The sequence below is a fragment of the Lampetra planeri genome, chromosome 31 (assembly GCF_965212315.1).
Source record: "Lampetra planeri chromosome 31, kcLamPlan1.2.h2, whole genome shotgun sequence".
In the NCBI taxonomy this organism is placed as follows: domain Eukaryota; kingdom Metazoa; phylum Chordata; class Hyperoartia; order Petromyzontiformes; family Petromyzontidae; genus Lampetra; species Lampetra planeri.
In genome coordinates, this window is record NC_136137.1 from 5,545,989 (window position 1) to 5,569,358 (window position 23,370).

Consider the following 23,370-nt stretch of genomic DNA (forward strand, 5'->3'; position numbering starts at 1 on the left):
TGCCCATAGACTCAACACTGCCCATAGACTCAACAATACCCATAGACTCAACACTGCCCATAGACTCAACACTGCCCATGGACTCAACACTACCCATAGACTAACACTGCCCATGGACTCAACACTACCCATAGACTCAACACTGCCCATGGACTCAACACTACCCATAGACTCAACACTGCCCATAGACTCAACACTGCCCATAGACTCAACACTACCCACAGACTCAACACTGCCCATAGACTCAACACTGCCCATGGACTCAACACTACCCATAGACTCAACACTGCCCATAGACTCAACACTGCCCATAGACTAACACTACCCACAGACTCAACACTGCCCATAGACTCAACACTGCCCATGGACTCAACACTACCCATAGACTCAACACTGCCCATAGACTCAACACTCCCCATAGACTCAACAATACCCATAGACTCAACACTGCCCATAGACTCAACACTGGCCATAGACTCAACAATACCCATAGACTCAACAATACCCATAGACTCAACACTGACCATAGACTCAACACTGCCCATAGACTCAACACTGCACCTCCGATTATCACGGTTGGCTACGTACGGCGCGAAAGAAGTCCAACATTCAGCACATACGGCTCCTGTGGGCTAGTCAACGTGGGGCTCCCAATGTAGAAAATAACCCAATAAATTATTTGTAAGACAAATAGTTACCGATGCCCCTTCGTGCGCGCAGCACACAAACACAGAGATCGTGAAATGGCGTGCGTCAGCAGCAAGCTAGCTACCTTTGCAGAAACGCTGAACATACGCAGACGACCACCGACACAGTAATATTTAACCCGACAATTGTGTGTGGTTTTTTAAGAAGTCATTTCATCGGGAAGTTTTTCAGGTATAAGAGATAAACACTATTCCGTTAACGCCACACAGGAATGGAACTGGACAACAATCCCAAAAGCAGGAACGCCCTTGCAAAATATTTAAATGCAGCAGGGGGCAGTGTCGCATGATCCATTGTAATGTCCATAACACAGGTTTTCTTTGGGTTAGATCGCGTAAATGTGTCGTCAAACCCGCCACCACCCGACACAGCCAATTAGTAAGGTTTGTCACGTAAACAAAACGTGGCCAATTCGTTACGAGTACAGCATACCGGTGTGTTGGAGAGTAAATCCACAAAATGTATAATTCGACCATAATATAGGTTTTTTTTTGGTTAGGGGCCGTCCATAAATGACGTCATGCGATTTTGGACGATTTTTGACCCCCCCCCCCCCCGCGTCGTCACACATCGTCACAAATGTCTGACACCCCCCCCCCCCCCAGGTGCGTGACGTCATTTATGGACGGCCCCTTAGATAGAATAAATATAAATGTCTGTATTTTGGATATTGGTCGCGAAATGCATACTACGTGTCAAATCCATTGTACTGTACCTTCCATGCTCCCCACATCTGAGTACCCCCCCCCCCCCTGCATTCACCAGCGCGCACTGACCAGGCTGATGCTGTTATGGTCAAATAACCAGAGCAAGACTGGGCCACGGCGTGGGATATATCGATCCAGCAGTGGACTGACAAAGCGGCCACAAACGTGGAGATGATTTAGTCGATGGTTTATCAAAAGCCACCGCCGCTGTTGCTGCTGCTGCTGCGAGGATGAGCGGAGTCACCCTCTCCATAAACCACCACAAGCGAACGGCAAACGACTCTACGTGTGCTAAAGTATAATAATATTCCTTTTTCTACTTTGTAAAACAAAATACGTGACCTTTATGGGGAGGGGGAATGAGTGTACAGAACTGTGTACTTTCACCGAATGTTGATCGGCCGGTGGCAGTCACTTCCAGGTCGTGGAAGAGTAGGCCAAGGTACCGGACGCTACCTCCAGTTGGGTGGCCCCCTTTCGTGAGCAGGCGGCACGAACGAGGACATTGCAGGGCTGCGCCTTGACAATTATTTACTTTCACCCCGAAGCCTGTGTGCGCGTATCCTCAACACACCAAACTCAACTTCCTTGGGGTTCGGTGCCATCTGCTGGCGGGGATAGTCGGCCCACGTGTATTTACAATGATTATATAAAAAATATATATTTGAAATCTAGCAATCCACTGCTGGATGATGCCCGCCCAAGCTCGTGGAGGCGATTTGACCATACTTCACCACGCTGGTCTCACGGTGCGGGTTGCCGAAGGCGAGGGAATCATAGAGACTTGGCGTGACCAGTGCCGGATTAAGCTAGTGCGGGGCCTGTAGCACATGTTATAAAGGGGTCCTAAGAAAAAAAACCCATAAATATTAAAACACTATTTTTTCACTTGCACAGTAAAGTAATTGTATTTTTTTCAATTGCTATACGGCCAGAAAATACGACAAATCGCTAACCTCAAACACCCAGTCGTTCATAAAAGTTGAAGGCGGTATAGTACTATAGTAATAGAGCAAGTGCAGGATCACTGAACCGGAATTGATAGCTTGAAAGCATTTGGCGCGGGGCCGTTGAAAGTGCAGGGCCCGTACTACATATGTAGTAGCTACTACATGTGTAGTAGCTACTTGTGCTACAAGCATAATCCGGCACTGCCCATGACCGCCCACCACAGCCATCACAACCTGGCCACCGACAAGTGCTGCCTTGTGCACGCGCGTTCCGTAAGTTATAAGCAAGCCGGTCACTCACAGTTCACGGTACAACATTCGACGTCGCGGGAACCTTTGGAGTAGGCGAGAGAGAGCGCACAAAACCCAGAGTCGGTCAAGCGACCGACTCGTTCGGGGAAAATCCATCGCGCAAACTTTGTCGTCGCCTGCAAAATCGCTCAATCAACTGAACCTAATTGCGGTACCCGGGGTACCAAGTAGTACAAATTGGCCGAGGCAATTAAATATTTTATTTCTGGGACACTTTTTTCTCCAGGGGTGTACTTCACTCCGCGTCTGGGGTACCAATCAATCCGAAATCAGTGCCACACTCCATGATGTCGAAACGCCAAACATCAGCATAAAAATATCTGTTATCGAAAATTGTAACTTTGAATAGTGCATCGAGCTCTCATCCTCTGACGGTGCATTGTCTTTGAGTTGTGCGCCTTTTGGCGTCATCTGGTCCAACACCATGTGAGACTAGACTCGAAGAAAAGCTGTCTCGGGTGTGGACCAATCAATTTCAAGGGCAGTGCATACATTATCAGAGTTGTTTTTTGTTTGCATTCCGACCGCAGGTATTGTGGTCAATGCAAAAATGACTCCTTGTAAAAAAAAAGGTGTCAGTTTTGTTGCCAGATAAAATGGTAAAAAAACAATTATCATATTTTGCTACTGGCAAAGGAGGTTTCCAATGGTGTTTACAAATGGTTTAGAGATGGGCGGGGCAGCTAATGGGCAATATGGAAGGTGGCCATTGTATTGCGAGAGATTAGCATGTCAATGTAAGACATTTGAAGCTCGGCGAGAGGTGGACAGCGTAGTGGCCACATGGAGGTGGAAAAAAATGGCAAGCCGCCATTTACTAACACAGCTAACGGTGGCTGTGTTACTAGCATGTCCTGTAATCGCGATCATGAATCGTGAGAATTCAATCGCCGAGGGGTGGTGAATTGGTTAGAGCTCAACCTGTCACCATTCACAATCCTGAGTAAATTCCCCCAAAAAATGATCATGGGGAACTTCTGAAATCGTTATCGTAGAACTAATGTTGATTTTTCTCCCATGTTTTGTCCCGAGATGATTTTGAGGTGGCAATGTGTGTTCTTCCACAGACGACTCTTTGCAGCAGCGTCCTCTTTCAAGGCGGTCAACAACGTCAGTGGCTTTATCACGTGGAAATGTACATCAGCCAAATCCTCTAAAACGCGTATTTCTAAATGTGGAGGGGGGGGGGAGAAACGCGAAGGACCCGGAGAAAAATCCGCAGGGAGGGAGACACGCAAACTCCAAATATACATGTTTTCAGGGTCGGGATCGAACCCACGACCACCTGTATACCAGGCGAGGTAGTTAACATCTCGAGACCTGTTAACGAAGGAATTCGGTTGGCCCCCAATGGTCCACTGGGTGTCATTGTCCAGAGCGCCACTGAACAAGGTGGGAAGTGCAAAACCCTTTAAATCGTAAGAATTGCGTCCTTCCATCAAGACTCCTTGTTTTGAATCAGCTCAAGAAGTCGCTGCCACAACCACGCGAGCAATATGGAACTTACCAGTCGATAACGTCTCATCTGTAGATGTATCTGCTCTCTTGAATCCGTCAATGTGGGGGGGGGACAACGTGGTAATCAAGCGGATCTGTTGGTGAATCTTGATTTTTGACTGGGCTGGAAATAGGAGTCGAGACTAATATGGTGGATATAGCGTTTTACTCTAAAACGGAATTTTTACAATTCGAATTTCAACGGCGGTTATCGCACTGCAGAATAGTACATTTCTAAAATGCGCATCCTGTAAAATAATTACTTAATAAACAGTGTTAATGAAATTGCATACAAGCCTATACTGTGTAATGGTGTAATACGTAAAATGTTTAAATGTCCATTCATGTTCTGGTCTTCCTCCAATTCCTCCTTGATAAAGCGTTGTACCCCTGATAGAATGTGTATTTTAAGTGTTCATACACTCAGATACGTTCAACGGAACATGCCCCTGACATTTCAGTTTCAGTCTCCGTAACCCACCAATAGCTCTATTTGTTCCACACATTACCCACTTTTATTTATTTCACCGAACATATTCCCACCTCTCAACTAGATAAATCAGAGGAATGGGAATAGAGTTTACACTTTTCAAAACCATAGAATATTGTCATTTACGAACATAGATATTTTTTACCTAGGTCAAAGGTCGTAAGTTGTACGTGTCTAATCATCAATCTGGTTATTTCCGGTCACTGAGCCCTTAACTCGACTTCACAAAAAACGACAACTGTCACTGCCTGACAGCCGAAATCGCAAATAGACCCATGAAGTTCCTTACAATGTAAGACGTATGCAAAACTGAAGCCGTTTTGGTGTACACAGATGTAAATATACACAGCACACACGAGTTTTAGTACGAGTGTAATTGAGAGATGCAGGATTGAAGATGCTATCTTCTACATGGAACTCAAGTATTATACTGTCATAAAGGATTACAATAAGGTTACAATCACATAACAAGAGAGAAATTCAACTGAATGTTAAAGTACAGTATTTTAAACCATAGTTTCGCCGTATTACAGCAGTGGAGTTATAACTTTGTAAATGGAATTTCAGCGTAAAAGTAACTTTCAGGATAATCATATTGCTTATTCGTACTTGTGTTGCTTAGACCTGTGAAAGACTTGCGAATGACGCAGGACCAGACAGATATTTGAAAGGACCAGTCATCTTCAGACAATATCACCACCGATGGTTTAAATTTGATCGAATGCAGTTGAGCCCATTTTACTGAAACCGGTCCAGAGTTGGTTTTCTGAAATAACTTCTGCTGGATAATATTGGTCTGGAAAGCAAATCGGATAGTCCTGTGCACTAAAGCATATCTGTATTTATAAGTGTACGCACATAGCGGAATTCTGCTTATATGCATGTTTGTACCCATTTCAATTAAGTGTTAACCAATCCGAAAAGACCAACTTCCCTGTATACAATACAAATTTTGGAATATCCGCAATTTCGATTGTAACCCAAGAAAAGAATGGACAGGTAACATTCCACTATAAATTTCATACCCCCCCCCCCCCCGTGATCGAAATTGTCACTAAATGGACGTTTGCACAAAATCAAATGTAAGTCATAGGTCGGCTTAGGGGCTGTGTAATACATATAATATTACATATCCCTTTGCGCCTCTATGCAGGCATTGTAAATCGGGTGACCATTTTTTTTGCAGCAACGTTTGGATCATCTATCAAAGGGCACGCAATTCAAAAATCAAAAAAGACACGCACGCGCAAGCATAAAAACACATTCTTCAAACACAGACAGAACGGCCAAAGGCAACGCGCCAGAACCATTATATGCAATTCATTTGTACATCATTTCGTTTTTTTTATACACGTTCAATTCCAAGGACCTATGCAAATGTATGTATATATGTATATATTTTTTTTACTCTCTCTCCAAAATTATGGCGAGCCATTTGTTCAGAAAACTGAATAACCAGCCACGTAATATCAATTCGAAACGTTGCTAAATATATATTTTTAAGAATGTATATATTTTTTATTCGGCTGGTCGTATACGTAAGAACAAGGCTTAGTTTACACCTTGGCCTACCTGGCCCTTGCAACATATACCACATTCATAATAAAGGTTTTTGGGTTAGATCGCGTAAGTATACATTTCACGTAACCCTCCACTACACAACACAACCACTAAGTTGTCACGTAAACAACACGCCAATCGGTTACTACTTCATCCCACCGGTGTGTTGAAACGTAAATCCACATTTACAATTTGATTAAAATGTGGATTTAAGGTTTGTCACATTTTTACTCAAATTGTAAATGTTGTGGATTTACTCTTCAACACACCGGTGGGCTAAAGTAGTGTTTGGGTGGTGGAGGGTTACGACACATTTGTACTTACGCGATCTCACCCAAAAACCTTTATTATGAATATTGGTCGTCGCGAAAGCCTACGTTATATAAAACATTGCCTCTGCAAATGATGGGACCTTCGATGTACTGACACCTCACTCCAAAAGGCACAAACACTGCAAAACATTTAACTTACGGAAAAATATCTCAGAGGTCCACACGTTATCTTCACGTGCTGAATATCGCAATAAAAAATAATTGCCTTCTTCATATTCAAGACAGCATTCGGTATCTTTTATTTTCCAATTAGCGTGACAGGAGGCACTTATGGAGGCACTGTGGGTGAACAGTTTCTTTAGTTAAGGCCAAGTTAGTATTTTATAATTACTATTATACAGCATTGCGGCACTAGAAATTGCAGTAATGCCTCTCTCTTGTGCACCTGTTCTCCCAACTTGCATTTTTTTAGTGTATTGCTTAAGAGAAGCCAATTTCGTAAACTGCTACGAGCAGTAGAAAAATGGTACAACAATTGTAAAGAGAATACCAGTGGGACGAGCATTTCATAAACATAATCCTTGCAACTGGTCTACCCCATGTTGTCTCGACGTGAAGTCTTGCAGCCGATGACGAAATCACCCAGAACGGTGCCCAATCTCGTCAAGACCTCGGAAGCCAACGCAGGGTTGGGATGGCCAATCGCCGTGCATAACAGGTTGCTATAGGCTGCTGCGGGGAGGCTATACTGCGCGGGCAGCAGAGGTTCAGTGCATCAACATCCATTGTACTGTACAATGCTCCCAACGTCTATGCTGCCCACCTTCACCAGCCCGTGCCAAGCAGTGCGGGAGGAGGGGGGAGGTCATGGTCAAACGACCCTCGTGAACCGCAGCGCGAGTGGAGGCCGTCATCCAGCAGTGGATTTGGGCTATACGTGAAGTCCGACAGTGGCTACACTGGAGCAAAAAAAAAACAGTATTGAGATGTCGACTCACCGTTGACAAACAAAAAAACAGCTCAACTACAATGCTCACAAACACGTAGTTCAAGTTTTATGCATTTAAATCAATGCACATATGACGCCGCTGCCAACGTTGCAAAGTGAAAAAAAAGACATGCTCTGGGGAGGCGAGATTTGTTTCCGGAAATAATTTTTTGAAACTTAAAAAAACAAATATTATTGCTCTCTCCGATGCGCTTTCGGGTTGTGCCGCGTGTTGTTCGGCAGCGCGACGCTGAAACGCTTCACCGCAGGTGCTCAGTGCATCGTCGGAAACTTCAGTTCCTTCTTTAGGGAGAGCGGAGCGAAACGTTGGACCATCATATGCCGAACACCACAACGGGAGGGCGATGCAGTAGAGCTGCGATAAACCTACCCGGCACAAATGTTGTTTCGGCTGCTCTTATACTTCGACAAGGCAAAACGGATCAGCAAACTGGGGCAAAGTTAGCAAGGAGATTTTGAACGAGTGAAACATAGAAGCACGAATACAGAACAACACTCAAGAAACCAAATGATCCTGAATACAACCAATCCAACCAACATTCAGGCCAACGAGAATGGAAACAACACAAGAACCAACTGACGCAACACAACTCCTAACCATGGACGAACCAAGCACATGGCACAACAACAAAAAAACAAGATCAATATCCAACACCATGAGGTTAACTTGGAAAAACACATTTACCAGTCACGAGATGTAGAATAATGAAAGCGACAGAGGTGAGTTAGTACAGGTGGTTCACAAGTCACACAGAGCGAGCACTTAGCCAGTACAGCAATATTCCGTCATACGTCGGGGATGAGTTCCTGCTAATCCTACATAATGCACGGGCATAATATGACTTTGAGACCCCCCCCCCACCTCCTACGCATTCCACAAGTAGTGACTAATCCCATATCTGCATTTTCCATAAACATGCTAAATTCCTCTGTTGATATGCAAATTCCTTTGTCAAGGCGCCCTTCCTCCTCTAAACCAGCTTAAATATACGCTGCCAAGCTTGGTGGTGTTCATTCAGACGCTGTCTTTCCGACAGACCTGTTCTTCACCTGAGGACGGCTGCTTGCGTTGTGGCCTAAACGTCGTGAGAATTATATTTTATTATGTTTTATTTTTATTATTTTATTATTTCCCTTCTACGTGACTTTACCGAAAGAACCAAGAAGATGAATTCCTGAAAGGTCCGACGACGAATATCGAAACGACTTAAATCAGAGTTTTCTTGTCCAAATCACCTAACTACCATACGTAAATAATATATTGTACTCTGCAGTACAGCAAATGTCTTTATGCGCAAAGCAAAGTACAGGGTACGGTGAAGGCTGAAAGTCGACGGACGATGCAGTCAGCGACGACGTTAAGTGTGGGGTTGAGGCGACGCAAATCAGGAAGTTGTGTTCACGTATTTGGGAAACGACCTAAAAGGGGGAGACGTAAATCTGGGATATTGTCGTACGACAGATCCTGGGGTTCGAAGCCACTCACATTGAAGTGCTTTGTGAAATCAAATTGTACTGTACTGCGGTGTAATTTCAGTCAGCTCTGATTAAACCGGGTGTGTTGCAGCAGGCTTGTCGTCTCGGCTTGGTCACCAAAGGCTGCACACGCAAAGAAACCCGCCACGCCAAATGTAGCTTTGTCGAAAAATCTATGAGTTTGACCATCGCCATGGGCAAACATTTCTCAGAAGCGGGGCACGTCAGAAAGTGCATGAAGGGATGGCAGGAGAGTTCTGTGAGAATATGATTCTGTGGGCCATTGTATAGCAACAGGAGGCGATTTCACCGCTCGCTACGAGTATCGAAAAGTTGTACTTCACCTTTTGACAAGACTCTTGACAGCCCAAATGGAATAAAAACTGATTTGGAAAAGAAACTGAATTCAGAACTCCAACAACAACAACCGCCATTCGCCACTAAGTGTCACCACGACGCTTGTGCCAGGCCATGTGCACCTTGAGGCCACGTGAAGTGTCGAACGCCCACTGGCAGGAGGTCACGGGGCAGACCCAGGTGCCACGGGTCAACTGAGATGACTGGCTGATGCACCACCTGTGCCCCCTACTGTGCCAACTTGCTGTGCTTTAGCCACCCGGAACTCCCACCAACACACACACACACGCACGGCTTACACACCATGTTACACATTCAGTCTGCGAAAGACGGGCACAGTTAACCAGAGCGGAGACCAAACGAAGGTAAGGGCAGCAGAGCAAATCAGCGGAAGAGACGGCGGCAGCGAGGTAAAGTAAATAATTTGGAGGCCGCCACTGGACAAGAACAACAGAGTATTAAGGAACGGAACAAACACAGGGGAGGCCATTTGTCCAGCAGTTTGGGAAGTTACAGGGTGACAACATACACGAGATAAAGATAACACTCGTGGGCATTAATATGACGGGAGTCAAGACGATGTCCTTCATACACCGAGGCCAATGACCACCACAAACGCCTAAGCTGGGAGACAACTTGAGGGATTCCGATGGAGAGAAACGGATCACTGAACTTCAAAAGGCAACTTCACTTTCGCCTCCTGCACGCTACGTGGCAGTGTCTCTCGAAGACGTCACTCTTGTACAATGCGTTCTAAAAGCTATTTTAATTGGGGTGGGTTTTTTTTCTACGAATAATTAATGCTCCGTTTTGCCTTGGGTACAAAGTACGATCGCTGTTGAGAAACAAGGACGCGCAAAAATCGCTCACCGACAACAGAGAATGCTTCACTAAATGTGACCAAGTTGGCAGACGTGCATATGAGCAGAGGGGATTTTCAAATGTTCCGCTTACAATTCATGAAATGTACACAAATGTCTTTAAGCATAGTGAATAAAAAAATCACTTTCAGAAGCAAAGATATTTTCCCTATATTAGTATTGCCGTAACTTACAAGCTGCAGTGTGGGATGCCGTTCTCAAGTGCAGTCGACGAGTGTAATGTGAAGCGCCTAAATCAAGCTAAACACGGAGAGTATACTACTTGTGTGCGAAAAAAAAATGTTACACAATTGCGTTATACTTAAAACATACTGGTAGTGTAACAAATGTAGTCCCCCCCCACCACCACCACCCCCCCAAGTCAGCGGTGACCAATACGTGGATCACGATCTACGGGGTGGATCTCAGGACAAGTCAGAAAGCTAACGAGCAAACAATTCTCTCTCGACCTGCTGATGCCAACTAAGCAAATCCCCCGAGGCTCAACAACTTGGACATCGAAACATTCCTGCCTAACAGACGGCGAGATTATGCGTTCCATGCCTATAGTGATAATATTCCATGGTTAAATCCATCGCTCTTCATTGTTGGGGACGAAAGGTTTCTGGTGCGTTGCCGGCGCCCGTTCGAGATTCCACCACGATGGCCCCAAGTGCTTGCTTGGTGCATTGGGCCACCGCTGCCCGAAGCGATGCGTGACAAAGTACACATCTATCCACTTTTGTGTTAAAATAATTTCCTGCACGAGACGCATATTTTCTTTCTCAACACGTAGATATATGTTGCAAAGCCCAGCGATATTTTGAACCGCTGATCCCTTGGTAGTGCGTCGTTATAGTGTGTATCGTTATTGTTTAGGGAACAGAGTCGGCAAACATGCAGCTCCTGAGCCGCATATGCTGACTCTTGAAGGACAGCTTTATTATGAATTAAGGACCACCGTCCCGTACTCACACGCATTGTGCCTCTTGAAATATTAGGGGGGGGGGGGGGTTTGTTGCGAATTCGATCAAAATGGCTCTTGTTATTTTGGTTGCCGACCCCAGGTTTAGGGTGTATCGTATTTTCAATGTGCCTTTTCCCCAAAAACGTACTCACAACCGTGCTTTCGTTATCGTTTCGAGAGCCTAAATCTACTTAGAAATCTCAGAGCAGCCCCGCAGATGATGATGATACGTTTCACCGGACTTCTCCAAAAAATCCTTCAAGTAGTTTTTTTTCTCTCCATCTTTTACAGAGAAGGGCGTGCACTATGCCATATTCTCTGCAATTAGATTGTCGCATGATAGTCAAACAGATGATATTAATACCCAGAGCTGGAATTTTAGTAATTGGCGACTGGGCTGAAACCATCAACTCGCTCCGTTTGACAATCCAGTTTCATTACGGGCAGCTGCCTGGATTTGAACCCAGGATCTCAGCGGTGATGGCTCAGCATTGACCTCGAAGCCACCCAGCCAGCTTGATAACAAAACGTTATTAATGAACGCTTTTTCTTAACATTACACATCACTGCCACGTGCACAGGGTGTCAGTAAAAGGGATCACCTATTGTTTAAACAAATATGACACCAGCTTCAGCTCGGTCAATTAAACTGCACAGATGTCCACAATGACTTTCGAGGTTTAGAAATGCTTCTGTTAAAAATAAAAGTAAATGTAGCTAAAGGAGGTTGCGGGCTCGATCCCGACCCTAACGCCTGTAGATTTGGAATTTAAATGACTCTCTCCCCGTTGATTTTCTTCTTCTCCGGATCCTCCAGTTTTATTTTAAAACATGTCGTTAGATTATTTAGATGATTTTGCCTCTTAAAAAAATTCCACATGATGAGCCACTTTGTTGAACTATAATTTGTGGCCAGGTCGCTTCTAAAAAAGATGCTAATAGCTCAGTGGGCTTTTCCTGGTAAGATAAACAAAAAATTTGTTTAGTTTTATTTGTATATTTTTTAAAACAGATTTCTTTACCTTTTCTACACTTTGCGCTCCTATCGTGTTTTTGTATTGCTTGTTGTTACAACGTTCTGACCCACCACTACTGGACATCTGTGAAAAAAAACAGCTTCATCGCTCATCAGATTCCACCAGTATAAACAAATATTCTGATTCTGAAACTTGCTCACGTCACTGCTGGCAAGGGGCCTTCACGAGAGGAAGCTCTAAACAGTCGCCCGTCTAGAAGGTGTTCAAACTAGTCTTCCACGCTGGCCAGATGCATTGTAAGAGGCGAGTAACCCACGTGTTACCCCGCTACATGCCACCTGCTAACGTACTGTGTGGGGCACCCATTTACACCGCCCAATGAACAGTGGTAAGAAGAAGGGGGGGGGGGGGTTTAGATTTACGAATTTTGCGCCGTCGTTTCAACTGCCGCGCCGGGAGATCAATTCGAACCGACAACCTCCGGATTGCAAGTTCTGTTTTGTAAAAAACATTTCACCTATTAGGTATAAAATGAATACGTTGCGAATATATTTCAACAATACAGTTGAAATAGCCGGTCTCATTATATTTTTTTTAATGTTGTCTTATCGATGCCGTGGTTTTTTTTAAATTCAGAAAATATAAGCGATTCTGTCTCTATGCAACGGAGTTTTTTCTGACGCTTATAGGAGGATTATAGGCTGCAGATGTCACTGAGGGGGTATAAATGCAATGTAAGGACGATCAAGTGTTTTTCATCTTATATATAGTAGTAGTTTAAATACAAACTACAGTTTCATGTGCTGACATTAGTTGAATAAAAATGTGCCGAAAATCGCACGAAATTTTTCGCTTTACAAGTGCTTTGCTTGTCTTTTTGATTCGATATCTACATGTAAGAAATTAAGATATTCTCATGATTTCATCGGAACACGTATAGGCGGGATAATAAGAAGAGGGTAGTGTTCATTGTATTGCTGCAATGAGAGAGGAAAGGCACTCAAGGCGACTTCTTTGAGGCACGGCGGAGACGCGGACGGAAAAGCCGAAACGTAGAAACAACCTCGCAGGCGGTATAACCGACATCATCTTCTTACTGTCAATTATCTTGGTGATGTCGCATTGTCTTACAAAATTACATGACCCCCCCCTGCCCCCCATTAAATGGCTGAAAACACCTTAACCCTTTCCCATTCCAAGGCGCGTCTCCCAACGTGCAAGCGGCTCGGAATACATTTTATTTAGAGAGGCGTAGCGCCGTTGTTTTTCATTACACTCTGCTCACCGCAGAGAACTGTAGCGACACAACCGCACTCTGCGATAGCTGGAGCCAAAACTGTGCCACACACGCTCTCCCGCGTGGCCTTGTGGGAGCCTCGTTATCAATCAAGTTCTTTTTAGTTTTTCTTCCGGTTTCGTTTTGATGACGTTCGTCATCGGAATGGAATCGGAAGAAAAACTGATGACGTATGTCATCGGAACGCGAAAGAGTTAAGCGACACACAGGTCCCATGTGCTGTAGGTTGTGCAGGGGGGCTGAGAGATACAGCATGCGTGAATGTCGCCACTGTTTAGAAACGCTGGTCGTCGTTGTCTTTTTGGTAAAACGTGAAAACGACTTTTCCTATACTTTGCTTATACCAAATAAGGGTTATTCGTAAAATGTTTAAAAGTTAATGATAAAAAAATAACTTTTTTTCCTTCCTGAATATTATTTGGTTTTAGTTTGGTTTATCAAAGATTGGATCACGAACAGCCGTAAGAGAATAAAAGAACCGTACAGCCAATACGACGACGACAAAAAAAAATGAAGAGTAAAGTTTGTCTTTGATTGACAGAGGCAGGCATGATATGCAATTGAGGGGTTAGGGAAAGTGCTAAAAACGCCCATTTTCTTGCATCAAATCAAACTTCAAGCAACACAACGACGTCAACTTCCTCCAGTCGACGACGATCCTCGCACTGGTTTTCTCGAGCAGCACTTTCCACCATCCAACGGCGATCAATCGGGAAGGTTTCATGCGTTCGTCAGATTGTCTTTTCGTTTTATCGTTATTGTTCAGTCTTTTTTTTTTCTATTCCTGTTGCATCTCCTCGTGTGTGTTTTGCCTTTCTTTTATTCCCCCACGGCTTGCTGTCCGTGCTGCCGTTAGCTAGTCCTGTGCTGACGCAGAACCGTGTAGATGTCGTCCACCTTGCTCAGCCCCTCAAAGAGGGGCACGAGGTCCAGGAGCTCCATGTCGGTCATGTCGTCGAACCAGGACACCACCGGAACCTACACGCGCACACACACACAAAATATAAAGATTCCCCCCCGTATAGCCTGAACAGACTGTTGGGGCAAGTGCTGAGTAGCACCTATGAAGGCCCGCACGGCACACGTGTGGGGTGGGTGGTCAGAACCATGCCCGGCCGCCTTTGTCTCCCCAGGGGCGATGTTTTCACATCACACCAGGTATTCATATAAGGCTGAGTCGACCTAGGGGAGGCCCAGGACCGGTGCAGATAATCGTCACTGGTGTTGGCCGTGATCGGGAATCAAACTCGGGCCGCTGGGTTTGTAGCGCAGCGCTCTTACCGCTCCCCACACACACACACGCAATGCACACGCGACGGAAATGCAACGCACACGCAACATGTACCTGCGTTGTATTGTATACAACGAGACAACACATCTGAGTTAGATGGGAATGGATGTCGAACCTCTTCCGCACCGTACGTAGCCGACCGTGCTAATCAGAGGTGCAGTGTTGAGTCTATGGGCAGTGTTGACTATGGGTAGTGTTAAGTCTATGGGTAGTGTTAGTCTATGGGTAGTGTTGAGTCTATGGGTAGTGTTAGTCTATGGGCAGTGTTGAGTCTATGGGCAGTGTTGAGTCTATGGGCAGTGTTGAGTCTATGGGCAGTGTTAGTCTATGGGCAGTGTTGAGTCTATGGGCAGTGTTAGTCTATGGGCAGTGTTGAGTCTATGGGTAGTGTTAGTCTATGGGCAGTGTTGAGTCTATGAGCAGTGTTGAGTCTATGGGCAGTGTTGAGTCTATGGGCAGTGTTGAGTCTATGGTCTATGGTCTATGGGCAGTGTTGAGTCTATGAGCAGTGTTGAGTCTATGGGCAGTGTTGAGTCTATGGGCAGTGTTGAGTCTATGGGCAGTGTTGAGTCTATGGGCAGTGTTGAGTCTATGAGCAGTGTTGAGTCTATGGGCAGTGTTGAGTCTATGGGCAGTGTTGAGTCTATTGGCAGTGTTAGTCTATGGGGAGTGTTAGTCTATGGGCAGTGTTGAGTCTATGGGCAGTGTTGAGTCTATGAGCAGTGTTGAGTCTATGAGCAGTGTTGAGTCTATGGGCAGTGTTGAGTCTATGGGCAGTGTTGAGTCTATGGGGAGTGTTGAGTCTATGGGCAGTGTTGAGTCTATGGGCAGTGTTAGTCTATGGGCAGTGTTGAGTCTATGGGCAGTGTTAGTCTATGGGTAGTGCTAGTCTATGGGTAGTGTTGAGTCTATGGGCAGTGTTGAGTCTATGGGCAGTGTTAGTCTATGGGCAGTGTTGAGTCTATGGGCAGTGTTAGTCTATGGGTAGTGCTAGTCTATGGGCAGTGTTGAGTCTATGGGCAGTGTTGAGCCTATGGGCAGTGTTGAGTCTATGGGCAGTGTTAGTCTATGGGCAGTGTTGAGTCTATGGGCAGTGTTAGTCTATGGGTAGTGCTAGTCTATGGGTAGTGTTGAGTCTATGGGCAGTATGTATGGTGAACCTCTTCCGCACTATACGTAGTCAACCGTGCTAACCGGAGGTGCGGGGAAGGACAACAAACTAAACACAACAACAAGCAATTCTAAGGAAGTGAATTTTCAATCTAGATAATTTAAAAGTGCATAACTCCAGTGGCATCCTAATACAGGAAGGAGGAAGAGCGTTCCAGACAGCCGCAGAAGCGCATCTGAAAACGCGCAATGCGGTGATCGTCATTGTTTCATAAGGCAGCGCACAAACCACTCTCACAACTGTACTATTAGGATACATTTTTTTTTAATTACGCTGCGAAGCTGCCGAATGTATTCACTTCCCAGGCGCACAAAATCATTCCATGCGTGGGAAGGCATCAACACAGGATAAAACAACAAATGTAGGACGATGCCACGCGGCTTTATTCCCACCGCAGGTTATAACCGCAAGCTTCCCACTTCTGATACGGCAAAGCTGCATTGATGTCGCGCTTGCGTGCTTGCACGCACGAGTGTGCGAGTGTACGCAAGTGGGCGATTACCGCGTTGTCAGGGTGGAATATGTAGGAGGCGGGCGAGTTGTCGATGATGATGACTTTGTTGAGCTCCCTGCCCAATCGGCTCAAGTCCTTGACGTAGTTGCCGTGGTGGAACACGCACGACTCGCGGAACAGCCTCGCCCTGAACACTCCCCACTTGTCCAGGAGGTCCGCCACAGGATCAGCGTACTGCAAGCGCGAAGGGCGAGTTATTGACCACAGCATCAGCGTACTGCTAGCGCAAAGGGTGAGTTATTGACCACAGCATCACCGTACTGCTAGCGCAAAGGGCGAGTCATTGACCACAGCATCACCGTACTGCTAGCGCAAAGGGCGAGTCATTGACCACAGGATCAGCATACTGCCAGCGCAAAGGGCGAGTCATTGACCACAGCATCAGCGTACTGCAAGCGCGAAGGGCGAGTTATTGACCATAGGATCAGCGTACTGCCAGCGCGAGGGGTGAGTTATCCACAATCATCATCACCGTCATTTATGACTTGAAATTGCACTTCAAACGAGCATAAAAAAAATTCCCCAAGCACCAATGCATTCTATTGCACTGCCCCTCCTCTCGTGCCCACAACCTGCTTGTTTAGCCAGATCAATTGACAGCAAAAATCATGCAAATTAATGGAATTGTTACATGCCTATTAATTATCCAGGAAAGCCCCACTGAGCCTCAAGGATATTTTTTCACATAGCTCCTGCATTAGGCTGTCAGGCCTATTCCTTTTTCCTGAGTGTTTTGCATATATGGGAGGAAACCGAAGAACCCCAGAGAAAACTCACGCACTTGAAGGGATATCGCGAAAAAAAGTCCGCATAGAAAATCTCACAAAGCCACGTTCTCTACCGACACCTGCTGGCCACCTTGCAGCTGACTGGGTTTGGGGGAGGGGGATATTAACAAATTCACGCAATCCACCAATCCTTGCCCCCACAAAGTGTTGAATTATGGACGTGGGCACACAGACGCACGCGCACACACACACATACCAGAAAAAACGTTTTAAAAAACGTCCGTGGCATCCTATGCAACAGGATCTCAAATCTCACCTTGGCAAGGCTGGCAGTGAAGAGCACGCACTCGAACAATTCGCCCATTCGTTTCAAAAACTCATCCACATGAGGGCGCTTCAGTACATAAACCTGCACACCGACGACATGCATGTCACGCCCATGCATAACCAATGACGGCTTCGAGCGAGACCTCAAAATGTTTTACCGCGGGCGGATTACCCCGGGTTGCGCATTAACCGCGCTCATCCTTCCCCCGCACCTCCGATTAGCACGGTTGGCTACGTACGGCGGTGGGAAAGAAGTCAAACATTCATAAATAAATACATCTGAGTTTTTTTACGTGCACACAGAATTTCATCATTCGCTGCTCTTCACTCATCGAGGGCCGGTGGACCTCAGTGCGCCGACTTACCCCCAAACAAGTCGGCAGGCAAACCGTATTGCTTGACGAATCTCCCAGCACAGGAAAGTGAAATGTCGAACACCGCCACCGGACAACGCGCGGTACAATGCAAAGACGCGTCTGGGCCGCTACGCAGCGCGTTCGCGGAAAACCTACGCTTTAGTAACACAAACGAGACGTTTGGAGGCACAGTCGTCGCGCCGATGGCTGGAAGGTGCGGCGCGTTGCAGAGACGCCGTGAGGTCACGTGACGTTATCCGCCGCCTCCTAACCCAAGTAGTCGAGGATAGGCTCTCTGGTAATAAACCAACCTATCCTGGATTACTTGAATCAGGCCACGGCTAGCATGCCAGTACTCGGCGTCTGCAACGGAGGTCTTCGGGTCCTGCCTATCACAGGCGGTCTGATCCTGCGCTCATCATTGCTTTAACTCAATGCAGCGGGTTCTCAAACTGTGGGGCGGGGGTAGGGGGGTCCCAGGCAGGGGTGTGGGGGGGGGGCAAAGCCTTCGTTTGGTTCCGTTACGTCGTTACATCGTTGACTGACAAAATGAGATTATGGTGATGTGTTCAAGATACAATTGTGAAAAAAGATGTTCGCCTCAGATTAGCGCATTTCACACCTACAATTAGCGCGGTTGGCTGTTGCGAAAGAAGTTCAATAGCATACAACAACATTACAAGTATAAGTCACAACTTTTTTTTCCCAAACAAAGGTAGTAAAATAAAAAAAACTTATATGTATTTACTCACCTGGTGTATCGTTCCATCAATTTCAACAGGAACTATGAAATCGGCATTGTTGATTGGCTATTGAAAGAAAAGAAAAAAAGAGGCACAGTCATTAGCAACTTAAAACAAAAGACTTACATTGAAAACTAAAGCAACCGTTCAGCTCGGCACATTTGTGACGCCTTTCAAAATAAAACGCACACCAAGCTGGCGACACACCACTTTTATTCGCCTAAAGGCTTCACTTTGCAATCCGATAGGAAATTAACGCAACGTGCAGCTATCAAACGCGTCATCACAATGCGAGCGCGCGCGTGCAAGCCAATAGGCCGAGCACGTGCGCCAAGGCGCGTGTGACGAAATAAGGACGGGGCGCATTTCAAAATCCGAAACGTTCGGCCAGTTGCGAAATTGTAACCAATGCAACCCAGCGTGGTGGTTGGTGGGGGGTGGGAATATTTCGTTATTTTTTTTTGCTATCAGTCGTGAAAACCGAAGGTTCATTATTAACAAAAGAGGGAACCTCTCCACGTGAATACATTTCTAAATATAGTTATCCGTTCATTTAAATGTCACGTTCTTTTTCCAGTTGCGTACGCATAAGTGCTTGACAGGGTATTTTTTCCCCCTCTCCCTCGCGTGGAGCCCCTTCCGGCGGCAGTGACACGAGCAAAGGAATTCCAGGACCGCACCTTGACCAACAAATAGTTGAACTGCAAACCACGCTCAACCTTTACACCACCTGCATTCACCTATTGTTACATGGATAGGTCCAGCGAATGCCAGGGTACCGCAGGCAAAAAATCAGAAGGTAATAACAAAGCGATGACTATGCGCGGGTATATTTAAACAAACATTCCTGTTTGCGCCCTGCCATTACGCTATGTAAGCCTGCCTTTTACAGATTTTGAAACTATAATTTTTTTGCGTGTCCGGAGCAGAGATGGCGTGCACTGTACGGCCAAACAGGGTAAAGGTGCAGCCCTGCAATTGCTGCGCCCACGCCACCGCTGGTTTGAAGGGTCCTCCCCACTAGCGGGAACTCTACACAGCCCCAGTCCATCTAGAGGGTATTCTCGCCTAATCTGTCCACGCTGGCCAGATGTCTTGGAGTGTAGTGGGAGTACACAAACTTTACCCAACCATATATGACCTGCCGATTGACTCAACTGTGGGCGAACCCACTGACACTGCTGGGTGGACAAGAGAGAGAGGTTGGGACGATTTAAGAAACTCGCCACCATCGTTTCAACTAGCGGGAGATCGATATATGAACCGGTGACCTCTGCAAAGTCCGGCGTGCAAACGGTGACACACCACGGCACTGTACGCGGGTTTAAAAATTGTCTCTTTCTATTTATAAACGGCGTGGTGTGTTCACGTCTGATGGCGTGCAATTGTGGGCGCTTATTTTAGCTGAAGGTGGAGCCTCGACTGACTGTAAACGCCACATTCTCCCGTTAGGATCGAAAGGGAACGCCACCATTCAGATAGGGTTAACAGGGCCCACACATTTCACGAATCACTTTTTAACAGGGCGTAAGATGGCTACTCAACACGTTCTAACCTTGCCAACCGATTTGCTTTGCCTAATCCTGCGTACTATAGTTATTACAACTCTTTGCTAAGCTGCAACTGGGTTTCCTACATTGCCTGCCATTTTAGGGGGTTGCTGGACCATACTTCGCCCCTATACGCAGTACATTGAAAGCAATGGCATTAGTAGCATGCATTTAAGAAAAGAAAATTACCATGTTTGTCATTAACTTATTACATATCTTTAAATGTCACTATTTTAAGAAAAATTATACATGATGTTCACTGTCTTCATGTAATATCACATATTTTATATAGTTTTACGTTATGAAGAAAGTGAAAAGTACGAATGTGACTAGTTGATTTGTATTGATGCAGCACAACTGTGTTTAGGTGAGAACTATAGACCACTATAGACAACTTAACATAAAATAAACTATTCAGAATCGTCAACGTTCAAATACATACCTCCTAACGTCCAAACAGCAACTTTGCACGATTTCTTCTCCCGTGCCTTCTTCCTCCATTTCTCAAGGTTACTTTTTTTATTCGTCTACTTCCTAATTTTACCTCCACACCTATGCTCGGCAAAATAAAAACCAGGAAACAGCTGAATAACAAACAACGCTGCCGCTCCCCTTCTTTTATCACACATTCTTAAGGGTGTCCCCCCACCCCCCAAGTTGTGACACTTTATTTTTTCGATTTCGAGACTGAAAAACATGTTTTCGCAACGGGCGCGTGCGCGCAACAAGCCCGACCGCTTTGCCAATAACGGTGACGTCGAAAGCGTTCTCACAGTCGCGACGGGGGAGAACGAATGCCGCGTTCTATCCGCTGCTCAATGAAGCGCTCTCCCCTTCCCCCAAGCCATCGCAGATCTCTCGCGGCTTCCGCGACGCAACGATCCGCCGACGAGAATTTCATTTTCTTGGTTCGTTCGGTAAAGTCACGTGACTTTACCGAAAGAACCAAGAAGATGAATCCCTGCAGTCACGAAAGCTTTAAATCGAAAAGAGAATTTCATTTCGTCGCTCCCGTCTGTGCGGCGGACGTTCCCCCCCCCCCACTCCGCTCTCGGGCATTCTTTATCCTTCGGCTGCGACTCCATCGTTAGTCTCGACCACCGGCCACCGTCCACCCCCCCCCCCCCCTTCTAACCGGCGTGTCCCACCTGCCCAAGCCAACTTACTTTTATGAACAAATATTTTTTTTTACGAAGGAAAACATTGCCCCGAAAGGTCATCGGTTGTATGCTTTGCTGTTGAGGACAGATTTTTTTTTTATATATAAAGAATTGGGTTTTCTGTTACTTGTCATTTTCTCAACAGTCAATATGATATATTTAACTTGGATTTGTTCTCAAATGTATGAAACTTGCCCATGCCAAGTGTGATTTTCGGCTTTTGCCTTCCCATTTTCTCCGTCAATCCATAGTCATAGTGGGTGATACACAGCTGACATTTACCGCTCATCAACAAGCAACACTTACAATTGTCCGTGTGACTGAATAAATCCTGAATGAGCTGCCAAAGTGAGTGCTTAAGTTTTAAACTTCGAGTATATCTTACAGAGAGGTCAGGGTACTTGTTGTACGGTTGAGTTCTCAAGCCAGCACTGGATTCATAGTCTGAAATACCATAAAGTTAATCTCAAAAGTCATTACTCTTTTCATCACCATCGCAACCACCAAAGTTACATGTTCCCGTGAACATCACCAAAGCCTAACAGACCGACTCAGCCTACCGCATTTGACAGTACGGTGTTCAACCACCGCACTGCAGGTCACCTCACTTATCTATCTCTCTCTCTCCATGTCCCTCGCTGCGCTCCACTCTGGAATTGCCTTCCCATCGTTCTTTATCAGAATAAGAATCTTTATTTAGGCTGGAGGAATCCGATGAGCAACGGGGCTCTTTTTCACAGACGTCCATTCCCTTTCCCCCCCCGCCCCCGAGCTCTTACAATAATAACCCGGCTCAATTTAAAAAACGAGTCAACCTCTATCTGTTCCAACTCTCACAGTGCTCTGCCTGTTGCGAGCCACTAGGCGTTCTTGGGCACCTTGGCCCTGTGCTCAGCGAACTGTGTTTGAAAAAAATATTCATCAGGTCTGCTTAATGGGTATTTAACGATTCCTCGATGGCAGTACCGGGTTATTTACTGGGTTGCAATTACGGTAATAAAGGGAAACATGAAAGCGCATATGACACATAATGCAATCGTCATTAAAAAGCAATTTACACCAAACGCATCTTCGTCATACATGCAAAGAAAGCGTACACCCCATTTGTCAATCCACTACTGGATGAAGGTCTCCCCAAAGTCACGTCAGTCGTCAAGGTCGTTTGACAATACGTCACCACGCTGGTCAGTTCGGGTTGGTACAGGTTGGCGTTCGGACCAGTTCAGGTATCACTCGCCCGCTGATTGTTAGCCAGTGCCGGCAATGGAACGCAGCTCACCGGCGAGCAAACCGCTTCACCCCTACTCCATCTCCACGACATACAAAACACAGCTTGCCTTTGTAAAGCTTCGAAATGCAACTGCATCCCAAGAGGCAGCGGGAGAGAAGGGGGGGCAGCTAAGCGTACCGACAGGGCGTAGCAGAAGGCGGCTGGTAATCGGGAAAGAGGAGGGAGGTTTTTTTTTCTCTCTTTGAGGAAGGAAAAGGGTGTTTATAAGGAACCGAGGAAGGGGGGAGGGGAAGAAGCCTACAGTGTACACGCGCAGCCCCCTTTTGTTCGCTCACCGCGAGGAAAAACCCCCGCGAGTCACGCGAGCGCGATGGCTATACTTCACCGTGCCGGTGCAGCGTGGGTTGGTTGGTGAAGGCGCGGTGAGGGGGGGGGCATAGATGTAAGAGCACAGACGTATAGTGCCAGAGGAGCAGCGGAGTCGTGGTTAGCGCACTGCACTGTAAACTCGGTGAAAAGCAAGTTTTGATTCCTGGCCAAAGTTAACATCTGTGACGAGTGATATCCGAACCGGTCTTGGGTGCCCCCCTCCCCGCCTCGACCCCCCGATTCAATAAACACGCAACGGCCAGCGTACGGCAACAGGGACGTCCCCCTAGGGTGGTGCGGGGCGCGGGAAACAAAAAAATAAATAACACCGGTGCGGACCCAACGGCGTTTTCAAACTAGCTGAGAAGCATTACATCTGACGCGGCGACGTCGAAGCGCGGGAGGGACCCCCGAAGTGCGGGGCCCGGGGCCGTCGCCCCCCATTTGCTGTGTTACCCTAGGGACGGCTCCGTACGGCAGTGAAGTATGGT

At 46.2% G+C, this 23,370-nt stretch overlaps 1 protein-coding gene and 2 long non-coding RNA genes across 4 annotated transcripts in view; 2 read left to right on the forward strand and 1 right to left on the reverse strand.

The window, feature by feature from the left end:
- The window catches only part of LOC144729134 (uncharacterized), a 350,979-nt gene that overhangs the window by 247,035 nt on the left and 80,574 nt on the right, over positions 1–23,370 (forward strand). The window lies entirely within an intron of this gene.
- Positions 1,378–5,365, forward strand: LOC144729129 (uncharacterized). The gene is made up of 2 exons (XR_013587633.1): positions 1,378–1,711; positions 3,745–5,365. It is a non-coding gene; the product is annotated as an uncharacterized LOC144729129 (long non-coding RNA).
- LOC144729128 (carboxy-terminal domain RNA polymerase II polypeptide A small phosphatase 1-like) overlaps positions 13,951–23,370 on the reverse strand; it is a 28,313-nt gene continuing 18,893 nt past the window's right edge. Inside the window, exons 4-7 of one of the 2 annotated variants that reach the window (XM_078609085.1) lie at positions 18,579–18,635; positions 17,460–17,552; positions 16,404–16,589; positions 13,951–14,417 (exon numbers count right to left, since the gene is read on the reverse strand). In XM_078609085.1, the coding sequence (XP_078465211.1) occupies positions 14,292–14,417; positions 16,404–16,589; positions 17,460–17,552; positions 18,579–18,635 (462 nt within the window). In that variant the 3' untranslated portion in view covers positions 13,951–14,291. The remainder of the gene's footprint in view (positions 14,418–16,403; positions 16,590–17,459; positions 17,553–18,578; positions 18,636–23,370) is intronic. The other variant, XM_078609086.1, reaches the window with a different exon arrangement.